The following is a 23,993-nucleotide window of genomic DNA, read 5'->3' as shown; positions in this document are numbered from 1 at the left end:
TGTCTGCAACACCACTAAAACATTTGTTTTCTCTCTCTTTATTCGAGATGCAAACAATAATGTTAATTGGAGAAATAATTCTAGAAAACGTCCATTTGATTCATAACCAAACATCATCCATTAAACGGACACTGCTCGTATTTTAAAAACCTCATACTTATGATCAACTCTGAACTAAAACATTGATCATGTGCAGCTTTTGCGTCACTCACTAGATGAAATGTGTATCCCGAAATCGATTCTTAACCAATATATTAATTATATTCTCAGAACCATGTGGTCCTGGAAAAAAAACCTGTGCGTATATCTTGCCTTTATTATTTTCATAGACTTTCAAAACCAGTACTCTTAATTCCCTCAAGGCTCTTTTAAATTCAATTACTGGCGATCATTATTACCGCCAGATCTTGATAACACAAAGAATTGTGTGCCTATTGTTAGAGAACTGACCTATGTTTGAAAGTGTAGACATACATTGGACTTTAAGGGCATGCGATACTCTTCTATGATAGTATTTTTATAGGTCGTGTTGATACCATATTTTCTTGACTATAAGGCGCACTTGGATTATAAGTCACACTTCCGAATTTATGATAGAATTTGGGGAACCAGAAAACATGCAACATACCGTGTTTTCTATCGGGCGCACCTGAAAACCCCAAATGGGCCTGAAATTTGTATATTTACTGCGATATACGTTTGATAACATAGAAAACGCATACGGTATTTGTATGTGTGCATTCCAACACAAGATATTACGGTAAACTACCGCACTGGTGCAATGATTGATCAATCCAATAGCATCACTGACCAAAATTGTTGAGCATTGTAGCAACGGGGACTTGAACACGGGTCACAGCGGTGAGAGCGCAAACACTTAACCACCATTGAAACACAATTCCTTTTCGTATGTATCTCATTATCACACAATTTTTACCCACAGTGCCAAAAACGAATGTTAGAGAATTGAGGAAACAGGGAGTAGTCCATGAAGACAAAGTCATCATCAGATACACCAAAGAGTCCCTGGTGTTGTTGTTTTTTTTGCCTTTGTGTCTTTCAGGACAACTTTTTTTCCCTCCATTTTTTAATATTTGTTTCTGAATGAAAAAAGTGTTATCATGAGGTCATGTTGAATGCCTTCTCAAATGTCATCATTTCTTCATCATGCCATGAGGCTCTTTAACTCCACCCGGGGGAGTAAAAGCCCAAATCAAACCCCACCCCCACATTTGCATATTATCCTATTTTTATTAGTGTGTATTTTCCGCAGCACTATTTAAATACTCTATAGCAAAACGTTATATTGGTTATTCTGTATTCTATATCTTTATTCTATTGTGTTATTTTTCAACACAAGGATACTGCTGGAAGTGTGAATTTCCCTACGGGGATGAATAAAGTATCCATCTATATCAGTATCTATAGTGGTCAGGTTTAAGGACCCTCACTGATACACCCCGGATTCGATTCCCGTTGCATACGTTTTTCAATTTCGGTCAGACATTTTGATGCACAACAGTTATGCTCAAATAAAATCTGTAGCTCCTACGATAGTTTTAATTGAATGCGCCTTATAGTCAGGGTTGGGTAGGGTTACTTTAACTGGATTACTTTCAATGACTTTTGGATTACTCCAATACCAAATATGCCGATAAAAGACAAAAGAAACTAAATATGAATACAATTATGACTCACAACACGTGGTAAGCTTTCTCTCCTGGCTTTGATCTGTTTGATCTCCGGCAAAACTAACATAAAATGCGACAGAAACAAACTGAAAAGAAATCCAAACAGCTTGCCAACATCATTTTTGCCGTTCCATGTATTCCGTTACTCTCCAAGCCTGCACAAAATGTAGTCATTTTACTCATATTGAGTTTATTTTGTCTTTTATTAGCATATTTGGTATTGGAGTAATGCAAAAGTAATTGAAAGTAATCCAGTTAAAGTAACCCTATCCAACCCTGCTTATAGTCCAGTACGCCATATACATGAAAAAAATATGATACTTTAATGTGGAAATCTGTTTAAAAAACTGAGTAGTAGACTATGTAATTGAGTTGGCATGAATCGCCATCAGTCACCAAAAAATGTGGGAACAATATGCTTGTTTTCTCATTATTGATGTACAGCCTTTTAGTTTCCCTCTGATGACCTTTTAACAGTTTAGATTTAGAAAGACTGACTGCTTACAGCCCTTAGTTAGCACACGCTTGCAAATCTGTTTTGGAGCCGGAAGCTTAAAGTATAAAAGCTAGATGAGGGCACTGGGGAGGGATATTAACAGCTTCTCCAATCTGGAGGTTAAGTGATGCTCCATAGATGCCTGCGGTCCGTGAACAATTGCACTACAGGGGGATATCGTTCGATCACCGAAAACAACACTTTTTAAAGTGAATGACCTTCAAGTGCCGTGATGAAAAGTAGGAGACTCGTTCTTCTTTCGGTGTCCTTTGCCCAAGTGGTTCGCTCATACTCACATAAGTAACAGTCTATTATGGAGGTATGAGAGGCGGTGGCATCCATGTCTGTCTCTGTAGCGTTACCATATGTGTGATTCGCAGTGAGTCATTTTTATAACGCCCACTCCGCCACCTAATCGTCGATAATTCATTCCTCCGTACAACCTGTGAATACAAGTTGAAAAATAAAAGCAACATGGATACAGTGGTACCTCTTTATAAATACAAGTATGTCAATGTACAAGTTTTTGGGGGGACTATGTTCGAGTGTAAATCCAAGCTACGAGCAATGGCTACCACTATATTTCATTATATTACGCCTTAAGTTTATTTATATCATATTGCATCTACTTTTTGTGACGATAGCCATAGGTTCTGGAAAAAAGAACAATACAGTGTTTACTGAGGGAATAATGAGGAGACTGAGGAGATCATTTCTTCCTCATGCCATGGGGCTCTTTAACTGGCAGGGACTGGCAGAGTGCAAATTTGTAGACTCTTTATTGCCATTACGGTATTTCCGCCTAAAATGACTGCAGCGATGCATTGCCCCAATACAATACAGCTGTGAAACGAAAAGATTAGTTTTGCGGCAATCCATTATCCCTAGTGGAAGATTGCTAAGAGAAGGGGGCAGCAGAGCGCAATCTTTGGGGGGTTCGGGCTGTAATCCATTATCCGCACTCCTATTTTACTGGGGTCGGGGACTGGCAAAAGGCATTTTAGTTGGGACGCATGCCATTCTGGCCTGCTGAAAATGAACTGCACTGTCCATTATCCCCAGACGACTATTGCTAAGAGCGGAAACCATGAGAGCAAATTTGTCTCACGCGGAGCAGCTCGTTTAGCCCATCCTTTCCACTTAAAATGAATGACTCCCGTGCAGCTGTGATCCATTATCACCGGTTGAATATTGCTGCAAGCATGGGCCGACAGTGTGCATGTTAATAATGGTTACATTTTTGTTCTGGTCCAAATGAACCACTATAAAAGAGGGATAATGAGAATGAGAAAAATAAATAGTGTGCGACAAAATGATACTAATTTAGATTACATTTTGATGAGCTGACTTAATCACTGGCTTGGATCAAAATACAGGAATTAAGGGTGGATGACAGGAGAGAAAGATTTAATTTTAGGTTTAAAAAATAAAACAAGATCATCAGAGTCCCTGGGAGCTATTCAGTTCTGTTGTAGATTTAGGTCATTTGATGCATCTGCTAACCAAATAGACGATGGCATTGCTTTGGTGACTAGCTTCACTTTATCTGCCAGCTTTAGTTTATGCTAAATCATGTATTAGCTAATGCTAGTGTCAAGGACTTTTTGTGCTGGCAGGGTTAACACAGCCGCCAAGCGCTAATGCAAGTGTCTTTACATTATTACCGATTAATTTTTTATTTAAAAAAAAAAAGCATCATTTAAATGAAATCCAGCACAAAAAGTAGATATATTTCTTAGAATTTGAGATTATTCTTTTTTTTTTTAAAAGTTGGAAAGAAAATGGATCTGAAAAATGGTAATGATCGCAAAAAAAGAAATCGTGGTAAAATCAAAATCGTATTTTGTTTTTTTAAATTGTGACGACATTGTCGCTGACCACTAGCTTCAATCTTCAAATTCCAACTTGGAGTCAATTTGAAAATTGAATTTGAACAAAAATGCCAGTCTGTAAGTTTCAATAATCATAACTTTTGTATATGAAGGGCAGAAAGCGGTACTTACCTCCATGTGTTGGCATCGGGGTCATAAACCTCTATAGTTTTTAAATATGTCGTCCCGTCAAATCCTCCTACTGCCATCAACTGACCATTGACCACTGCTAAGCCCACCTAGAAAGAAGATAGAAATAATCAGAACCAATACATGGATAAAAACATTCAAGAGGGATATATGGCAGTGGAGTGAAGTACAGCCGACTGTCCTTATACTTTTGGCAGTTTTTTTGCGGAACCTGTACACATTTTTGCTATTTAAAGGAAAGCCAAGTCCAAACACTAGTGTCTGTGCACACTCTAATACAGATGAGATAAATCCATACCCCACTCCGTCTGGAAGTCATAGCGACCACAGGAGACCACTGGTTGGTCCTAGGATTGTAGCGCTCGGCGCTGCTCAGCTCTGTTGTGTCATCGCGGCCTCCGACAGAGTAAATCATATCTTGGTAAACCGCACAGCCGAGGTGTTTTCGCCGCGTACCCATTGGAGATACCGTGTGCCATCGGTTTTCCTGAGGATTGTAACGCTCCACTGGGAAGGAAAAAGGCAGAGTAATACAAGTGATAAAATATATATAGTGGTACCCTGGTCCTCAACCGCCAACCGCCAACCGCCTCAATCCTCAACCAAATCGGTGTTCGACCAAAAATTGTCACGGAATTCGGTGCCCAACCGAAAATAGTCGAGTCAACATAGCCGAAAACAGTCAAATTGAATGAGATTTGGCGCGTAACGAGTGGAGCCGAGTGGAGCCAAGATGTACTCGGCTGCGCGAGTGAGCCTAGCTTTAGCGGCACTGCTATCCGGACCGTTAATGAGTGAAGGGGTACGTCATTTTCAGTTATTTTTTCCCTAGTTTGTGCTTTTGCGGTGCTTTTGAACATTGGTCCAAGAACAGCAGAGATAAAGGGGAGGATAAGAGAAAAACAGTGAGGCGAACTATTGGACTGAAAAAGAAAATAATGGGCAAGTATGAAAATGGTTTTCGAGTGTCTGATCTCGCCTTGCAATATGGCATTGCAAAATTGAAAATTTTGAGCCAAGTCAAGTCAAGTCATGTTTATTTGTATAGCCCTTAATCACAAAGACTCTCAAAGGGCTGCACAGATCAAAGACTATTGCAAACTACAGACTATTATGACACCACCCCCTGATATTGTCAACATAAAATATAGTTTAGTCATATGCTATAGAATAGAAGTGTGTTTTAAGCTTAGATTTAAACATTTCCACTTATGTTGCAGATTGAATCTCAGGGGGAAGAGCATTCCACAGCTCCGGGGCCTGAATGGAGAACGCTCTCGAACCTGCGGATATCTTCTTGCCTCTTGGGATCACTAGTAGACCAGCATTTTCAGAGCGAAGGCTCGGGACCGGAACATAGGGGGGAATTAAATCCGAACGATAAGTCAATGGTTGTGCTGGGCCATGTTTCATGTGGCAAATAAAGAAAAAGGTTTTAATTTTTATATCTGAAAGATATGAGGGAGCAAGTCCATGCATGATTTTGTATACTACCAACCGAACCTTAAAATCACATCTTAAGGCAACAGGAAGCCAATACAGGTTAGCTAAAATCGGAGTCATATGATCAAACTTCGACTTTTATAAAACGTAAAAAAGCGATAAAGAAAGCTGATGTGGCATTGAGAGTAAGAGCGGTTATCAAGCAAAGGCCTCAGATAACCGAGGAAATGGAGAAGTTGTTTCGAATCGTTATCAAGGACAAGGAGTTGGCGGGGGATAGCATTAGTGGAGCTTTTATTTGCGAAAAAGCGCTTGCCATTTACGATGACCTACTGAAAAGAAGTGCTAGTACAAGTGGTGAAAGAGACACTTCCTCCACTTTTAAAGCAGCGAACATTTATAATGAGAATGTCATGTCGTACTTTAGAAAAATAGTGCAAAAGAGGAAGAAGCAGCTGATAATGGACAAGTTGCTTAATAAAAGAGGAAGGCTAACCAATAACCTTACCACACCCATTCCTGTGTGCCATCACACCACTGTTCAAAGGTATGTAACCAATAGAAAACAGTATATATTTATTCTTTTTATGTTTATTATATATTATGTACACATGTATGGTCTTTAATGTTGTTTGGATACACTTTTTTTTAGTATTTTAGGATTTTTTTTTTATGGGTGGAACGGATTGAAATACTTACCATTGTGTTATATGGGGAAAAAAAAATCGATACTCAACGAAATCGGTACTCAACCAACAACCAGGAATGCATTATGGTTGTCGCCTATTGTTCATTTAAATGCATTAAATTTCCTTTTTTTTTGTAAAAAGAAAAAAAATAATTAAGGTGTGTTACACCGGTAATAAATGTTTAATTACTGTATTTTCACCACTATAAGGCGCACCAAAAAGCTTTTATTTAATTTTATCTTTTTCAAAAACTGACCATGCGCCTTATAATACAGTGCGCCTTATAATACAGTGCGCCTTATATATGGATCGATATTGAGTCGCAAGGTCAAGCAGCCGCCAACTAGATTTTCACCCGTAGGCAAAGTAGTCCGCGGTGTCAATCATCATTTAAAACGGTCACTATTGGCTAAAGTTATTCGGAAGTAAAGCAGGCGGGTCGTTTTTAGCATTTACAGGCTCGCATAGGCTAAAGCGGAGCAAAACGAAGCCTGCAAGTGGCCGAAAAAGATGAATGTGAATCACACGTTAGGTTGCTCTACTGCATGGAGAAAACACTTTTAAATTGTCTGTATTTGTCAACAGGAATTATGGGGCTAAACAGACAACTCGCAACAAGCAACGTCTAACAATGCAAATGCTTCTTGGTGGATTTTTTTCTTATATTTGACAGCATTATTGCGTGTTTTGGAGTGTGTAAAGATTTTACACGGTTGGATTTACTACACTCACGGATGTAAGAGGACCATGGTTGCACATTATTATTGAACGTGATGGCTGCAAGACGACTTTGGTAAGCTACCCCAGCTTTATATGTTCCCAGTATCTTGTTTCAGACTGATCTTGATGTTTCAGTGTTGAGTCTTTTTGGAAGTCATTAGGTGACCAAACCCGCCAAGTCCAACCCCTGATGCCGAGTGCCAAGCAGGGAGGCAATGAGTACCAATGTTGTCAGTCTTAAGTATGACCCGGTCGAGGCTTGAACCGGTAACCTCCCAGTCTCGGGGCGGGCGCCCTACCTTAACCCATCATCAAACGTCACACGGTGAAATAAAATGCGCTAAAGAATTAGCTTTTGTCTGGGGACCAGGTTAGGCAGTTTAGTTGAATTTTGTCTTAAAAAATATGGTGTAACGCTCAAAAGAAGAAAAAAAAAAGACATCAAAATACTCACACTAGCGTTCTTTGTTACGGATTAGCTGCAAGGGCTACCAGTTTGAGCTATATACAGAACCTCTATTAACCAGGTGCTAATAGAGGGCTTTTAGGAGATCTAGGCATTAATATTACTGAATGCATTTACTAAAAAAAAATTCATTTGGAAGTGTTCCAATCATACAGTTCCTGTAATACCTGTATTTAATGGGGATGTCCCATCAGAACCCCCGACAGCATACAGAAACCCGCCAAGCACTGCCACAGCAACCCCAAGTCGCCTGGTGCTCATTGAGGCCACACGATTCCATTTATTCTCCTTTGGATCATACCTGAACAACAACAAATCATTTATTAAAAAAAAAAAAACAGTAACAATGGATGTGAAGTCCCAATAGTTACCTTTCAACAATGTTGAGACAGGAAACTCCATCCTGCCCGCCCACAGCATACAAAAAGCCACCAAGAACAGCCACGCCTACACTGGTCCGACAGGTGCTGGTGGGGGCCACGTCACTACTCCACTGGTTGGTTTTAGGATCATATCTGTGACAAATAAAGGACAGAAAAGAAACAAAGAAGTGTTGCATTTGTCATGTAAAGCCTTTCTGGTATTTCATGTTCTTTATGCCGATAAATCCCAACCTTTTTGGAACCAAGGCACACTTTTTATTATCTTATTTTTTTCAAAATGTTCTTATCTTGTTGCAGTGTTCTCGTTTGCCCGCGTCCCTGCGTCCTAGACGCATTATTTTTGCTGGGGACGCATCGTGTCAAATCATCGTGCGTCCCCGGGACGCAACTTTTTTGACACGAAATTGTCATTATCATTTTTTAACAAAGATTTACCGCACTCCAAACTTTCATGAGGCAGATCCGCCATTGTTGTTTTGTTCGAGTTGTGTAGTGAAAGTCCGTTTTTAGAGAACCGGCTTTTTCGGCTCAACTAATTGAACAGCTCGCTTGCTTTGATGCATTATATTACGAATGATTATGATGTATAAAGAAGTTAAGAAAAAAAGGAAGTATAAAAGGAGAAAAGGTGATCCCTTTTAATCAGTATATTACCAACAATAATTTAATGCAGAAAATGAATTCATAATTTGAATAAGAAAATGTATTATTCTGCTTAATTATATTTGCATGTTTTTTTCCTTCTACAGTGAACGTCCAAGCGACTTCATTTTTTAACTTTGTTTTATAATAAACCTCATTCATGTCGAGCAACTCAGTGTCTCACAACAAAATGTTCATTAACAATATATATGATATAAGGAAACACATGTACAATATAACATGTTAAACTACATAAATAAACACATTTGAAAAAAAAATATGGTGTAAGATTTTTTTGAATTGTGTAAGGGAAAATACGACAGTTTGTAAGGGCATGGAGCACACTTAATTTTGGGGACCCATATATCTCTGTTGGGACCCATAGCTTTTTGAGCATAAGAGTCCCCCGACCCATCACTTTTCAGAGGTAAAATGAACACTGCATTGTTGCCTTAATTGTTTGTTTTTTTCATTTGTGGTCAACATGGCGTAGAAAGTAAGACGGGTTATTAGTTTGGATCAGGGGTCAGCAACCTTTTTAGTGTGGAGTGCCACTTTCAAATTTCCTTGTAAATCAGTGTGCCAAAACAAGATTAATGACTCGCTCAACATTTATTTTATATCCAACAGAGCTGTCATTTTACACCAGTCCAAATAGACAACATGGATACCTGTTACCTGTAGCGCTAAAACGCTGTGATGTCATCTGATGATCTTTGGTAACCTAACAAACAATTCAAAGCCCACGTTTTGCTCACCTTTCTACGGAATTGAGGTAGGAGGAGCCGTCGTGTCCTCCTACGGCATAGAGCAAATCATCCAGGACGCTGACACCCACACCACAGCGCCGTTTACTCATCGATGCAACCATCCGCCACTCGTTGGTCTGAGGGTCGTAACGTTCCACGCTGGATATGGCATCGCCGCTACACCAACCACCGACTAAAAGAAAGCCAATAAAAACAAACGGAACTAATTATTAACAAGCCTCGGAAACGGGAGGGATTCAAGGACGTGAGCCTAAACCAGTGTCTGAAATAACGTTTTTTACAAATATAACGTTTTATTCCGATTTCGAAATCTTCGTTCGTTTTGGAAATCTCAGAATTTTGGTTTGTTTGGAAATTTTGGAATTTCGGCTCGTTTGGCAATTTGCATACTCTGACATATTCTTACCAGGAATCAACCCAAAACCTCAGCCCCAGAAGAAAGATTCCAAAGAAGCTAGCAAAACTGATGACGCTATAAAACGTAAACGTACATTAAAAGCATCGTGGAAAGAGGAGTTCACGTGGCTTGTAGCAGACGACGCAACGCAAGCATTGCATGAATAAAGATGAGTAAATACAGGTACATACTGATGGAAGATGGAAAACAGCGATGTCGTATACATGCAATGTTATTAGTAGATTTATAATACACTTAATTTTAAAGTGTTGTTCTGTTATATATATTCTGATTATCAATCCTTAATACTTACAATTGTTTTGGGTTGGGTTTTTTTTAGCTTAGTCGTCTTATTGTGTTACAAGTTGAGAAAAATAGGGCAGGCAACTTTTCAGAGTTGTCTGCCCTGGAGTCCGGTAACTTTTTGTCATGAGTTTCAGACAGTGCCTAAACAAAGACGTTCAGCCATTCCTTTGGCTTGATTTCTAAAGTGAGTCTTGTTTTATTCACCCTATAACAAGAAAGTATACGTATGTATCGTTTGCTTTGTCTTTTATTAGTGTATTTAATATTGGAGTCCCCCAAAAGTAATCGAAAGTAATCAAGTTACATTACTGCAATCTTATAGTATTCAGATTACTGATTACATTTTTCATCAGGTATAAGTAACTATATAGGATTAGGGTTACCATGCCTGTGCATTTTTATTGCAGACTGACCTGCAAAAAGGACTTCCCCACACCGGATAGGTTTTCTAGGCCGAGTTCTTGGGCCCTGCATCAAAGGTCGTTCTTGTGGCAGCAGCAAGTAGTTTTTCGCCTCATCCACCAGGTCTCTTAAGACACAAACCAGAGTTAATAACATATGCAATAGTAAACAAAGGAAAAGAAAGTTGATCTGAAGAACGACAAAGGTACATGTTAGAGCAGTTGTTTTGGATTACCTGCACTCTTCATCACTCTTGATGAGAGGGTCTGACCCCACAGTGCCCACCAGGAACTTGGGGCTCAGGAGCGGTAGTCTGACATGTTGCAAAACCTAAATCAAAGAGAACGACAGTGCTCATTTATCGAAGCTCACAAGTGTTTCCACCTACAGACATACCTGAGGGAGTTGTGGTCTGCGTTCCTGAATGCTGTATTTCACCCAGGCCATCACGGCGTTGAAGACTTGCTCCTCACTCCGCACGTTAAGTTCATCGCTGGAGATTATATCGATCAACTGATTGGCCGGTAGCAACATGAACTCTTCACTTTCCATAACCTGATGAGATGTTTAAAAACAGAAAGCACAAAAATTATATTCCTACATGTGATTTTACTACCCGCTGCATGTTGACCCATGTTATCCCTTATTACTGCATTAGTTTCCATGACAAACTTGCTAGTGTACCGTTTCAACTCAAATATCTTTTTTCCCCAAATATGCAACTATGTCAAAATGCTTGAAATCAACACACAATAAATCAACCTATTAAGAAATGCATGGGCTTGTATGAGGTGATAGTATGATAACCTTTCGCAAAGTATCGCAATGTCAGAGCAGTGTCTGAAACTCATGACAAAAAGTTACCGGACACCAGCCATAAAGTTGCCTGCCCCATTGTTCAAAACTTGAAACACAATAGGACGATGAAGCGCAAAAACAGCCATTATTGCAAATTATTAAGGGTTGATAATCAGAATATATAACGGAACAACTCTTTAAAATTAAGTCTATTATAAATCTACTTATAACATTCATTGCCTATATATGACATCACTGTTTTCCATCTGCCATCAGTATGTACCTGTATTTACTCATCTTCATTCATGCAATGTTTGCGTTGCGTCGTCTGCTACAAGCCACGTGAACTCCTCTTTCCGCGATGCTCTTAATGTACGTTTACGTTTTGTAGAGTCATACATTTTGTTAACTTCTTTAGAATATTTCTTTTGGGGTTGAGGTTTTGGCTTGATTCCTAACCACTTTACCATGTTTCTTGTGTTCTCTGTGCATCTACTTTGGAAAATGATATGCGAATGCACGACCTTATAACGCTCGGGAAAGTCCGGAGCACGTAGTTATTCGATGCAGGCTTCTGATCGGCTGCCGAGTATGCAAATTGCCAAACAAACTGAAATTCCGAAATTTCCAAATCGGACGAAGATTTTGAAATCGTAATAAAGCAAACGTTTAATTTAAAAAATAATAATAATAATAATAATCTTTCTTTTTTTTTTTTCAAGAAAAAGTTGTTGGCCACCCGGGCGGAGACGTTTTTTAAGTTGTATGCCCGACGTAAAAGATGCAGACGTTATTTCAGACAATTGTCACTTGCAGTATTAAAATTAGTCCTAAAATGCAGTGTATTTTTTGTCTTTCACAGTTTTTGCATTTTCTTTGCACGACTTGCAAGTCAGAAAAAAAAATGGGTAAGTCAATTTAAAGCATTTAACTTAGCTGTGGAGCTACTCTTCACAGCTTTGACAAAAGTTGTTTTTAAAACACTTCTCTCATTCATGCAATAGGTTGAGGAGCGAGCGAGGAGAAATGAACCCCTCTTGATGTGATCAAGGCTGAAGAAATGACCTATATTTCTTTTTATTTTCCAAACAATGGACTTGTCGAATTCTGTAACGGACCTAGTAGTAATTTTAAACTTTTGAAAACTGCGGTAAATATTCAACAGTTAATCCTCAAAGCAGTTATCAGCCCATGCCAAGTGAGTTAACAATGACCACATTTTACCAAAAAGCACACAATAAAATACTTGTCAAGTGAACTATCTCTCCCGCCCCCTTTTTCCCCTCCAATTCCAATCCTGTTTTTTCCTCCAAGCATCTTTTTTGCCTTGCACATGCAATATCCGACTTACGACATGGTCAAACTACGTCCACCAGTACTTACGACAACAGCCAGCAGATGCTCACTTCTTTAATTCAATTTCTAGCACCTCAGCAAAGCAGCCCGGTAATGCATATGACAAATTCTGCATCCACCTCGGACAATACAGTAACTCGACAGAAGATGGCGCTGTTGTAATAGATTTACGACCAGTATGTGTTAAACTATATTAAGCTTGAAAATGTGACTTGTATCACAGAATTTTCTTCGTTTTGAATAGCAGGACGAGAGGAACCACCTCATCTTGATGACATTTTGCCATTTATATTTATGAATTCAAAGATACAGTATTTATATCTATGTGCTACATAAGATAATGGTTGTTCCTTTTTATTTGTTAAGAACGCTTTAAGTAATTAAAAATATAATAATGCAATAAATCAATTGATTGGATCGGCTGTCAAATGAATCATACAGGGACCAATGAAAGGGGTTCATATGATTACATATAAAATACAATAAGATCCAATAATTAACTTGGGATCCAATTATATAAAACAGGAATACAGTTATCCCTCGTTTATTGCTGCGGTCAGGTTCCAATATGAACCTGGGAATGGCGGAATCCGTTAAGTGGAAACCTTTATTTTTTTTCCCCAGTTATTATACAAATACCCGGTAAATACAATGTATTGAAATCAAATAAAACATTCTACAGCCCCAAGCTTACACTAAACAAATACAAGAACTGTAGAAACGTTTGATAAACAACTATATTGGGGACTGTTTAGCCAATCAGAATGCAGAACACAGTACATGATGTAAATCCTTGAAGTAGCTAAACCGTGAAAAATAAACTGCAGTGTAGCAAAAGATCACCGCATTATTTAATTACCAAAATGCAATGCTCAAACAAGAAATTCAAAATGTGGAGCTGGGACTCCTGTTGGATCACTGAGTGACGCATGCCTTCTGATACAAATTTCCTAGAGTGCAAGTGATAAATTCGAAAAATGTCACTGCAACCTACACACTCACCTCCTGAAAATTATGTTGAGTGAATTTGTCTGCAATGCGAAGCAGCTCCCGGCAAGAGTGAGTGTCTGCAAATGCCCTGATGCCGAGACAGTTGGAAGGATCCAACTGTCTCTTGAGGAACTCACAGCAGGCTTCCTGGATCTCAGCAAGTTGGAGCAGACAAGCCGCTGGAAGCAGAGTCTGAACATTGCCCTCTTCAACAGTCACCTGCACGAGGAAGGAGTGCATCGATTTTGAATACTTGATTGATTTTTATTGCAACTGATGAACTTATATACAGGGGCCCCTCTATATGTGAACATCTTTCCCAGCATTAAGGCTTCAACTTAGTCCACGTTGCTGACAAGAATTGATAATAGTAATAGTCGACGATAGGATTAATTGTCGATTTTTGTCGCCACAAACATTTTTGCGAGTAAGGCATGTCCACAAGAATAAAATCTCTGCACAGATTCGCCAATTCGCAAAAGCGTTGATGTCTCAAGTGGTAAATGGTCTGCAAATTATACAGTGCTTTCCAAGTCACTGAAGACCTCCAAAAGCGCTTTACAATGTGCTTCACACTTACCCATTCACACACAGTCACCCATGTCAGCCTGCTTATTAGGGGCATTAGGGATTCACTGTCTTGTCTGAGGACACTTTGACATACAAGATGGAGGACCAGGGAATCAAACCCGATAGCTCTTGATCTCAAGACGAGCACTTTACCTCCTGAACTACTCCCGCCCCGAATGTTGGTAACAAACACTGAGAAATGGCTGCGACAAAATCAAATACGAGTACCAAAACGATAATTTTAGCTTGGACATGGCAAATAAAAATACTACTTGAGTGATTCCCATATAATTCTGCGAAACCCCAGTGGTTGGACAGTGTAGTGGGGTTCCTGGGGCATGCATTCATTTTTGTTGAAATGCAAAAATTGTTATATGGCATACACAATTTGAACTGATCAAAAGAACTTGTAAAATATGGAAAAACCGAATAAGTAAACAGGTATGCAATCGTAAACCACATCCCATTAGTAATGGAAATCCAGTATTCTTAAGAGCTCAGCTACCAAATGGCTTTTCAGATATTTGGGTTGCTTTAACTGATATAATACCAATAATAACGTAGCATTATGCATTAAATGAATGAATAAAACATGTATTAGACTACAAAATTATACTAGTCTTTATGCTTTCACTCTACTGTGAACTTAACTAATTTAAACTTTTTCATACTAAGCAACTTTAATGTCAAGCAACACCGAATCGCTGAAAAACAAACTACACAACAGAATTGATATAAAAAATATTAACTCGTCAGTGCTATAAAAAACATTGAAATCCAAGAACTTTTAACTATTTACAATTTACATTCTAGCCTATGTTGACCGAAACAACAAAGAACCTCTAAAAACACGCAAACATCTAAATTAAAATGTGTACAATCAAATCAAAAATATCATTTGTCTCTCCTGAATATTGGGATTTAGAAACACAAAGTGCTAAGCTTTGAGGGACTGAGATCCTTCTCTCAGTAATTGACTATGCACTATGGTTTGGAGCCATTAATAGAGAGTTGAAGTTGATTTTGCCGACTGTTGTATGGTGCAGGGACTTTGAGCCTGAATGCAGATTTGAGAAGGAAATTCAATGTTATTGAGATGAAGTGTTTGAGGAGTATGTTAGGAGTGACAAGATTGGATAGATTGAGAAATGAAATTGTGAGAGACAGAACTGAGGTAGTCGTGGAACTGAGCAGGCATGTGGATAAGAGAGTACTCGGTTGGTTTGGACACATGGAGAGGAAGGACGAGGAGCGAATGTTGAAGAGGATCTACAGAGTGGAAGTAAATGGAAGGAGACCAACAGGAAGGCCGCGATTGACGTGGATGGATGGTGTTATGAGTACACTGCAGGAAAGAGGTCCAAATATTGTGGAAGCTAGAGCCCTTGTTGGTTATAGGAATGAGTGGAGAGGTGTTGTAAAAGTATAGTAGGATGTTTAGACGCGTTTTAAGGGATGGGCAGGGCACCCGTATGATACGGCAGGGGTAAACCAGTGACAGCTCTCGGGCCCTGCTATTGAACAGAAGAGTGTGTTGTGTCACCCTGACCAGAGTGAGATAGCCGCTTTTTTGTGTCCCGTTTCATCTGGAGAGACGAAAGCATGACCAACTTGGGTGCTGAGGTGCTTAACTTGTTTGGATTTTTTGCTTCCCTCTTTTTTTTTTGTTTTTGTACATGTTTATCTTGCTGTTGGTCACCCTTATTGAGGGATATGACCAAGGTTGATGGATAGATAGATGAAGTTCAGTGTTGTGTTCTGAATAAACGCGGGAAGATGTTGTCGATCTCCAAAGAAGCTGTACATGTTCATGTGTTTTTGTTTTCAACGAGGAGTGATCCAAAACGACACGCTACAGTAGCAGAGGACACCCGCGCCCCATAATCAGGTGTGCCCCATGTATGTGTCAAATACAGAAATAAAACCAGCAACTGAGACTGCACCTTTAAACATGGTGGGCCCTATGGTCGTGAAAATACTAATAGCAGATAGGCGCAGTGGAAAATAAAGCATAAGGGCTTTTTGAACTCAGTTGGGCATTGGTAAGAACTCAATCCGGACACAAAACGAATCAAGTACGTAGAACGGCATCGGTGCGTGGAAAAAACACCGAAAACAATTCACTCATTACCTGTGAAGTGTAGGCAAAGTCGATCAATAGTTCCATGGCTCTCTCATCAATGTCTCTAATAACCACTTCAGTCTGCCTACTTTCAGCTAGCTCCCCAGTAAACATAGCCCTAAGAAAAATGGGAAAAATATCAACTAGGTGGTCAATTTCAAGAAAAATACTATTGCCACTCCAAACAAATCACACTCTTACCTGAAATAAGGACTGCAAGCAGAGAGGATGACGCGATGGGCATAGATTTTCTTGGCACCGACCACAAGTACCACGTCGCAGAGCTCGCGGTGCTTCCTCAAAAGGTTGATCACCTCCAGGGTCTGCCGCGGGTGTTTGTCTGATATGTACGGCATGCGCGCCGGCTGAGGGACGCCCTCAGGAAGCTTGTTGGGGTCCCCCAGTGTACAGCGGCTGGTGATGTCCATTCCGGTGGCGTCTTGACGTGCGCTCGCGGCCCTAAAGATTTCGAGAGAGTGAATTTCTGCTTGAACTTCTATATGCTTTTCTTTTTGTTAGTCTCACATAGTTTAGATCTTGCCGACAGTCCATAACCTGAGAATCTCAACCTCTAACTAGTAATAATGTATTCAATTTTACTAGTTTGTAAATGTCTTAATGGTCTTGGGCCATCCTATTCGTCTGATTTGCTGTCATTACATCAGTCCTTGCGGTCGTTGAGGTCCTCTGACTGTTCCCAGGGTGAGGACCAAAATCTATGGTGAAGCAGCCTTCAGCCACTTTGGACCTCATCAATGGAACAGTCTACTGGGGATTATACGATCTTGTTGTATGCTAAATGTTTTTTATACAGCACTTTGAGTGGCATTGTTTTACCTGAAAGTGCTTTTACAAATAAATTTGATTTGATAATGAAATACAATCATTTTTAAGTCACTTTTAAAGCTTTGGTTTTGATTGTATGTACAATTACGTTCGATGGTTTGGGGCTGGGGTCAGCAACCTATGGCTCGCAAGCCATATATGGATAAACTTGTGCAATTTTTTAAATATATTATTACTTGCAAAACGGATTGTCACACATGCGGAGATAATGCTGATGCACAAAGGGTTCAGTCCAACATATATAGAACACAATTTCAACTACAGTTTATAGTCAAGGTGTCCCACAAACAGACCCAATTTTGTCTGTAAATCACTAAATAATACTTTAAATGGAAGCTCATTAAACAATTTATGTTCATTGTTGAGACAATTTATGATAAAAAAACACATCACATGTTTTAACCCAAAACAAACTTTTAACCCAAAAGCTCTACAAAGCACCTAGAGCAATGTGATTGGGTGAGTGGTAGGAATGGGCGGCGCTATACACAGAGTACACACGCTCTTTCAACTCGCCCCGCGTCGTCTGTAAGGTAAATACGTTGGTATCTTCATTTGCCGTATTTTGTGACATTTTTTACGAAAGAACTTTGCTTGCACCTCGTTTTAAAACTATTATTTAGGAGAAAAATGGCAGTCAAAAGGAGCCTCAACACTCATTAGTAACTGCGGGAGGGAGACGAATTTTAAGTGGTATATTTGTATTGATATGGGACACAAGGTTTGTCATTATTAATATTTGACAAATTTTATCATATAAGCCAGCGAAACAAAATGTGCTGAAGAATTAGCTTTTGTCTGGAGAGGGGGTTTGACGTTTTTTTTTTGTTTTTTTTTAAATATATGGTGTGGTAAAAAAAAAAAAAAAAAAAAAGAGGGGAAAAAAATAGTTTTATGACTTTTTATGTCTAAAAGGTTCCTGACCCCTGGTTTAGGTTCACGCAGAGAATTGTGTTTTCAAAGAAAAAGTCACATATCTATTTTTTAAATGAGTTGTCCAAAGTCTTTGTCTTTTTAATACCTTATTTGTTTTGGCTAGTCTCAGATATGGCTTTTTTTTGAGATTCTGACTTGCAGGCTAGTATCTTTGAGTCACCTCTAGATAAAGGTTATCACTGGTGTTTCGCGGGTACTATTTAATCAAGCTGCTAGTTGAGGACTTGTAAGGTGTATTTCTCAAACTATATACACCAATCTACTTGTCCTCTTGCTTGGTCTTTCCTCCCACTTCTCTTTCTACAGTGGTTAGAGCTTGTTTGTTCTCATCTCTGAAAGGTGCAGTAAACAACACTGTAAGAGATCTTAAATTTTTTCGGCACTTCTTCGGGTGGAATAGCCTCCCTTTCTTGGAACAAGAATAGATTGTCAAGTTTCACCAGAAAGTTGTCATTCTGGCCATTCTGAAAGCTTAACCACACCCACAAATGTGATGCTCCAGATATTCGACTAACTCGAAGGAAGGTCAGTTTTATAGCTTTTTCCAACCAGTTAAACTGTTTTCAGTTGTGCTAACATAATTGCACAAGGGTTTTCAAACCATCCTCAACGCAATTAGCAAACACAAGCTACTACCGGAACACTGGAGTGCCGGTTCTTGGAAATAGGCCTCTGTATTGCATTAAAATCAGAAATTTGCAGCTATAATACTCATTATCTACATTAACACGGTATGTGGTCTATTTCTGATTAATTCGGTCATTTTCGTGCTTTTACTTTAAAAATAAGGACATTTCTAAGCGACCCCACACCTTTGAATTGTAGTGTACCTTTCCCGTAAAGGCAGGTTCAAGAAATATACTTGTTTCAAATCACGTGTCAGAATTTCTGTATATTTTAGAGGTTTTCCTTGCTAAACACAGATCAATCGAATAACCAAGATTGTTTTTTTTAGGTTTCTCAACAGCTTGCAAATGAATCACATGTGATACTTCCTGTAAAGGGAAACCTCTAAAACATGCACAAGTGCGGCCCTTTAAGTATTCTGTTTCACAGGCCTGTTTTAAATGAAAGGATAGTTAATACTACTCGTGTCATTCAGTAAATAAATCTTCTGATAAACAGATTCAATGATTATTCATTTTCATTTGAATCTCAAATAATTCATATATCACTGGTATTTTTTCTATTGCCTTAACAATATTTATTCTTTACCAGACATACCTGCGCATCAGCTTTGGTTCCATGCAAAGTAGAACAGTGTTTGATACCACACCTTGGAAGTCTGCAAACATAATGGAACCAAATCAGATTAGTTGCTTGTGTGCTTCCCTATGTAGCAAACAGGGCTGCAACAACGAATTGATCAAATCGATAATCGATGCATCGTGTTGCGCGATACATGAACCACTAGGCACGTTTAATCAATGCAAATAAGTCCATTGGATCTCATTATGAGGTGTCGGGTTGTATTGCCACTTCGGTCCAGCAGAGGGCGCCTTGAGACAGTTTTCTATAAAAATATCTTGCTTTATCAAAAATCCAGTTTTATTGAACATTGCATCATTATTAAAAAAATTGGCACGAGACAGCCAACACTAAAAGCAACAATTTTCAAGGGAAGAGAAAGTGCTGCAGAAATACACACAGAAATAAAATAAATTAATAAAAAAAGTAATGATGACATGTTTATCTCAAAACAAAGGGCATATTCCTAAGCATATCATATATTTTTTTGAACACTCCGAATGTTTATCATATGCAAAGATTTAACCAAAAAACTAAAACATTTTGATAAGTGGGTTTAGTTTTTCTTATATTTTTTGGGTGTATAAAAATGTCGCTACACATAAAATTTAATTTAATTTGTCTTCATTTTTTTGTATGATGGTCTAAATGTAATATGATAGTTGGATAAGGTGTTAGGAGAAGAGTGTCTTATACCTTTGCAGGTGTATAGCATACATTTGTATGTATTTTTATTATTTCATGAACACTTGGACTTTTTGTTTTATATTATAGAATATTCTTTTGTTTTGTGCACAATTTTTCTATCCGACCAAAACTTTAGTATTTGAAAATAGGAGGAATTTAAAACTTTGTTTTTTAACAAAAATCTGACTAGTCGATTAATGGAAGTAATAAGGTCTAGCAGCAAACACAAGCAATATACAGAAAAAAAAAGAACCAAACTAACACTAATGTCATGACAAAATGTCTTATTTTGCCAGGACTTTTGAGTTTTCTAATCAGGTGCTCTGTTGAATTACATATTTCGCAATTGACTTTCTCTTATTGCATCAAAATGAAAATTAAGTACCGAAACCCAAAAATGTGTTACCTTTGTCCAAATGACAAAAGGCAACCACCGGAATAAATAACTGTAGTGCCAGCAAAAAAACATTAGCTGAAGAGCACCTAGCGGCTGACAGTAACCCAAAAGCAGAGGGAAGCACAGACTTTTGTGAAAAGGACTTGTTGGAAAAAGCTTGGAATGGCTCCTGTTTTGATCTCAATCTTTCTTGTGTGGAAAATGAAAAATCAACAGCTGTGACATACTCTAACCAACTACCTAACTTCGGGCTGTGTCCTTCAAATCAAGTATGATCTTCAAAGTGCAGCACCAAAGTTGGCGCTGAAGTGCGCAGTTTGGAAAAGTGCAGCAAATTAAAACTTAACGAAATGGTACAAAAAAAATCATCATATTCTGCAGATTACAAGATTGAAAGCTATAGGCGTCTGACATAAGCCAATATATGTGGAAAGATGGAGCTGTGCATTTTTTTCTGGGACACCAAGGATGAAAATGTCTTTGGATTTAATGATTTGGAATTCAACTGATAATTCGGGCGGGGTTCGGGCCCAAGATCGTGCCTCTAGGTCAGTGATTTTCAACCACTGTGCTGAAACACACTAGTGTACCGTGAGAGATCGTCAGGTGTGCCGTGAGAAATTATCCAATGTCACTGTTTGAAATTTAAAATTTTATAAAACATTTATGAATAGTTTTCTGCAAATGTTATGTCATTGTCAAGTGTCTGTGCTGTAAAAACTGGGGGTATTATAATTATATTGTAAATAAACATACTGTTCAGTGTCGTTTTATAACATTTTTTGTTAGTGGTGTGCCGGAAAATGTTTTCCAATGTAAAAAACATGCCGTGGCTCAAAAAAAGTTGAAAAACACTGCTCTAGGTCATAGTACTTTTTAAGAGTTCAAATGTACCCTTAAAATAAAGCAGTTCTATAAGAACTGCAAAAACAAGACCTAAAAAAGTAGGTTTGAAATGTAAATGAGTTAAACAATAAATACTATTATAATTTGGTAGAATAATAGATTTAAGAATAAAAAAATCATTCATTTTGTGCATAATATTGCATTATTATTGCAAATACACTGATCAAAGGGACCCGCCTTCCACAAATTGTCTTTTTTCCTAGCTGTAAAGCAGTCAAAACAATTACAAATTGATCTCAAAAAGGAAGTATTACTGTGAGTGAAAACAATATTTGCACTTCCATCGATTACATTGAATGTGCTCTTGAAAAATAAGCAACATTTAGCTAGAAAACAAGAAGAACACTTTAGCAAATGAGAACATTTTGTTAAGAGTTTCAGCCAAGGTTAATTTTGGCAATAGTAAAAAATAAAATAAAACGAGGCGTATGGATTTGATTGTGCGATATATCGACTTAAGATTCACTTTAAATATATCAAGAGTCTCAGGTTTTACAGTTAATTAAAAGGCTTAAGGACCGGTATTATAAATGTAGCGTTAGTCACCTGTTATAAAACTTGTTTCATTGTTCACTCTCACTATGTTTTGCAGATAACATATTTGGCGGGGGCAGCACGGCACAGTTCTGCGGTCATAAGATCGAACCTCCTGTGTGGAGTTTGCATGTTCTCCCCATGCTTGCTTGGGTTTCCTCCGGGCACTCCGGTTTCCTCCCACATTCCAAAAACATGCATGTCAGGTTAATCGGCCGGTCTGAATTGTCCCTAGGTATGAATGAGCGAGCAAATTGTCTGTCCCTGTGTGCCCTGCGATTGGCTGGCAACTAGTTCAGGGTGTCCCTTGCCCACTGCCCAAAGATTGCTGGGATGGGCTCCAGCACCCCTGCGACCCTACTGAGGACAAGCGGTGCAGATAATGGATGGATGAAGGTTTCAGACCAGGGGAGAGTAATGGTGGTCTGTGCAGCCCTTTGAGACTTTTTTTTTGGTAATAAATACAGATAGACTTGGCTTGTTTTAGCGTAGCTTTATAAATAACTGTAACATGCAAATAAATCTAACTTTACAGCGAGAGGTAGGACTTTTTTGCTAACCGTTTGATTCTTGTGTATTAGGACAAGACCTTTTCTTAGCATTAGCTCAGGAGGTAGAGGGGCTCGTCTTGGGATCAAGAAGTCGCAGGTTCGATTCCCGGCTCCTCCGTATTATATGTCGAAGTGTCCTTGGGCAGGACACTGCATCCCTAATGCCCCCAATAAGCAGGTAGCCACCTTGCATGGCTGACTCCCTTTTGGTGTGCGACTGTGTGTGTGAATGGGTAAGTGTGAAGCACATTGTAAAACGCTTTGAGAGGTCTTCATTGACATGAAAAGCGCTATATAAAAAGCAGACCATTTACCATTTTCAGATCCAAACTATAGGCAGTTAAAACTCCTTTCGAGAAAGTAAAAATAATAATAATTTAAAAAAATAGTTAATCCAATGTCAAATTAAAAGTAGTATAAAAGAGTTGGACCAGTTTGCCGCCAGACAGTAGACGAACTTGCATGCTATCAGTCAGGGTTGGGTAGGGTTACTTTAACTTGATTACTTTCAATTACTTTTGGATTACTCCAATACCAAATATGCTAATAAAAGACAAAATAAACTAAATGTGAATAAAATTACGAAATTTTGTGCAGGCTTGGGGAGTAACGAAATACATAGAACGGCAAAAATGATGTTGGCAAGCTGTTTGGATTTATTTTCATTTTGTTTCTGTCGCATTTATGTTAGTTTTGCCGGAGATCAAAACCAGGAGAGAAGGCTTACCACGTGTTGTGAGTCATCATTTTATTCATATTTAGTTTCCTTTGTCTTTTATTAGCATATTTGGTATTGGAGTAATCCAAAAGTAATTGAAAGTAATCAAGTTAAAGTAACCCTACCCCAACCCTGTTATCAGTAGCCAAGTGACAGGACCAGACTAGACCAAGACGAATTATAGGAAACAATTAACGCAGGGAACAAATATTTCAGTATAAGAATAGTTGAACGTGCGTTTAGTTATTTTGGAATCAATGAGGTTAATGTGAGTCATCATTTATTTTGCTTGTTACCGAAACTGCTATCCAAGCTAACACGAACTACAACATTAGCAGTCAACACGAAACAACCACATCTTTATATAAAATAGTGAGCCCTACAAATAAAGTGTATTCAAATAAAAAAAACTATTACCTTTTATTTACATGCCCGAATCAGGCGCTGAAGCAAGCAGCCATTCCAGTTCGCTAATGTTGACAAGTTTAATGGTTGAAAAGGAAGCTTTTCTCCATCACCGGAGTGCGCATGTCAATGCGAAAACATCGTTTCCGGAGAAGGAACTTTCAAAATAAAGGAATTGAATGACGTCATCGAATTCGGTCTTTTTTGAGCCGTGGTACATTTTTTCGAACTTAAAATTTTTTTAAGGGCACATTCTTTGTCAAAAGTGTTAAGATACTTAGTCTAAGCACCTAATACCTACTTTCCTGTTTTTATTTTTAAATTGACAGCGTAAAATTCTTAATCATCCTTTACGGTCAGGATCTGGAGGTAATGAAATGATCTGCATTTTATATAGCAATTTTCAAGTCAAGACTTCCCAAAGCGCTTTACATTGTGCGTCACACTTCCCAATAGCGGCCGTGGAGCCATGTAAGGCGCTAACCTGCTTATTGGGGGTATTA

General features: G+C 38.6%; 1 protein-coding gene across 1 annotated transcript; it reads right to left on the bottom strand.

The window, feature by feature from the left end:
* klhl20 (kelch-like family member 20) lies at positions 1-23,626 on the bottom strand. Its single transcript, XM_088349909.1, has 14 exons — positions 23,503-23,626; positions 19,269-19,329; positions 16,464-16,721; positions 16,272-16,380; positions 13,583-13,789; positions 10,823-10,981; positions 10,662-10,756; positions 10,438-10,553; positions 9,310-9,493; positions 7,898-8,041; positions 7,694-7,827; positions 4,507-4,715; positions 4,191-4,297; positions 1-2,630 (listed from the first exon to the last, which is right to left on the bottom strand). The coding sequence occupies exons 2-14, from the start codon at positions 19,289-19,291 to the stop codon at positions 2,546-2,548; spliced, it is 1,830 nt and encodes a 609-aa protein (XP_088206035.1). The 5' UTR covers positions 19,292-19,329; positions 23,503-23,626; the 3' UTR covers positions 1-2,545.
* Positions 23,627-23,993: the final 367 nt, after the last annotated feature.

This window comes from Urocampus carinirostris, chromosome 1, assembly GCF_059441175.1.
Source record: "Urocampus carinirostris isolate Australia breed hairy pipefish chromosome 1, RoL_Ucar_1.0, whole genome shotgun sequence".
Taxonomy (NCBI): Eukaryota; Metazoa; Chordata; class Actinopteri; order Syngnathiformes; family Syngnathidae; genus Urocampus; species Urocampus carinirostris.
Note: the sequence above shows the minus strand (reverse complement) of the source record. Positions and strands in the feature narration are given on the sequence as shown.

Coding starts and splice junctions, on each gene's coding strand:
- klhl20 (XM_088349909.1), bottom strand. CDS start 19,291: ATGGAACCAAAGCTGATGCGCAG. Junction 8,042..9,309: donor TACCTCAATTCCGTAGAAAG/GTGAGCAAAACG, acceptor TATTTGTCACAG/ATATGATCCTAAAACCAACC. Junction 7,828..7,897: donor TGTCTCAACATTGTTGAAAG/GTAACTATTGGG, acceptor GTTGTTGTTCAG/GTATGATCCAAAGGAGAATA.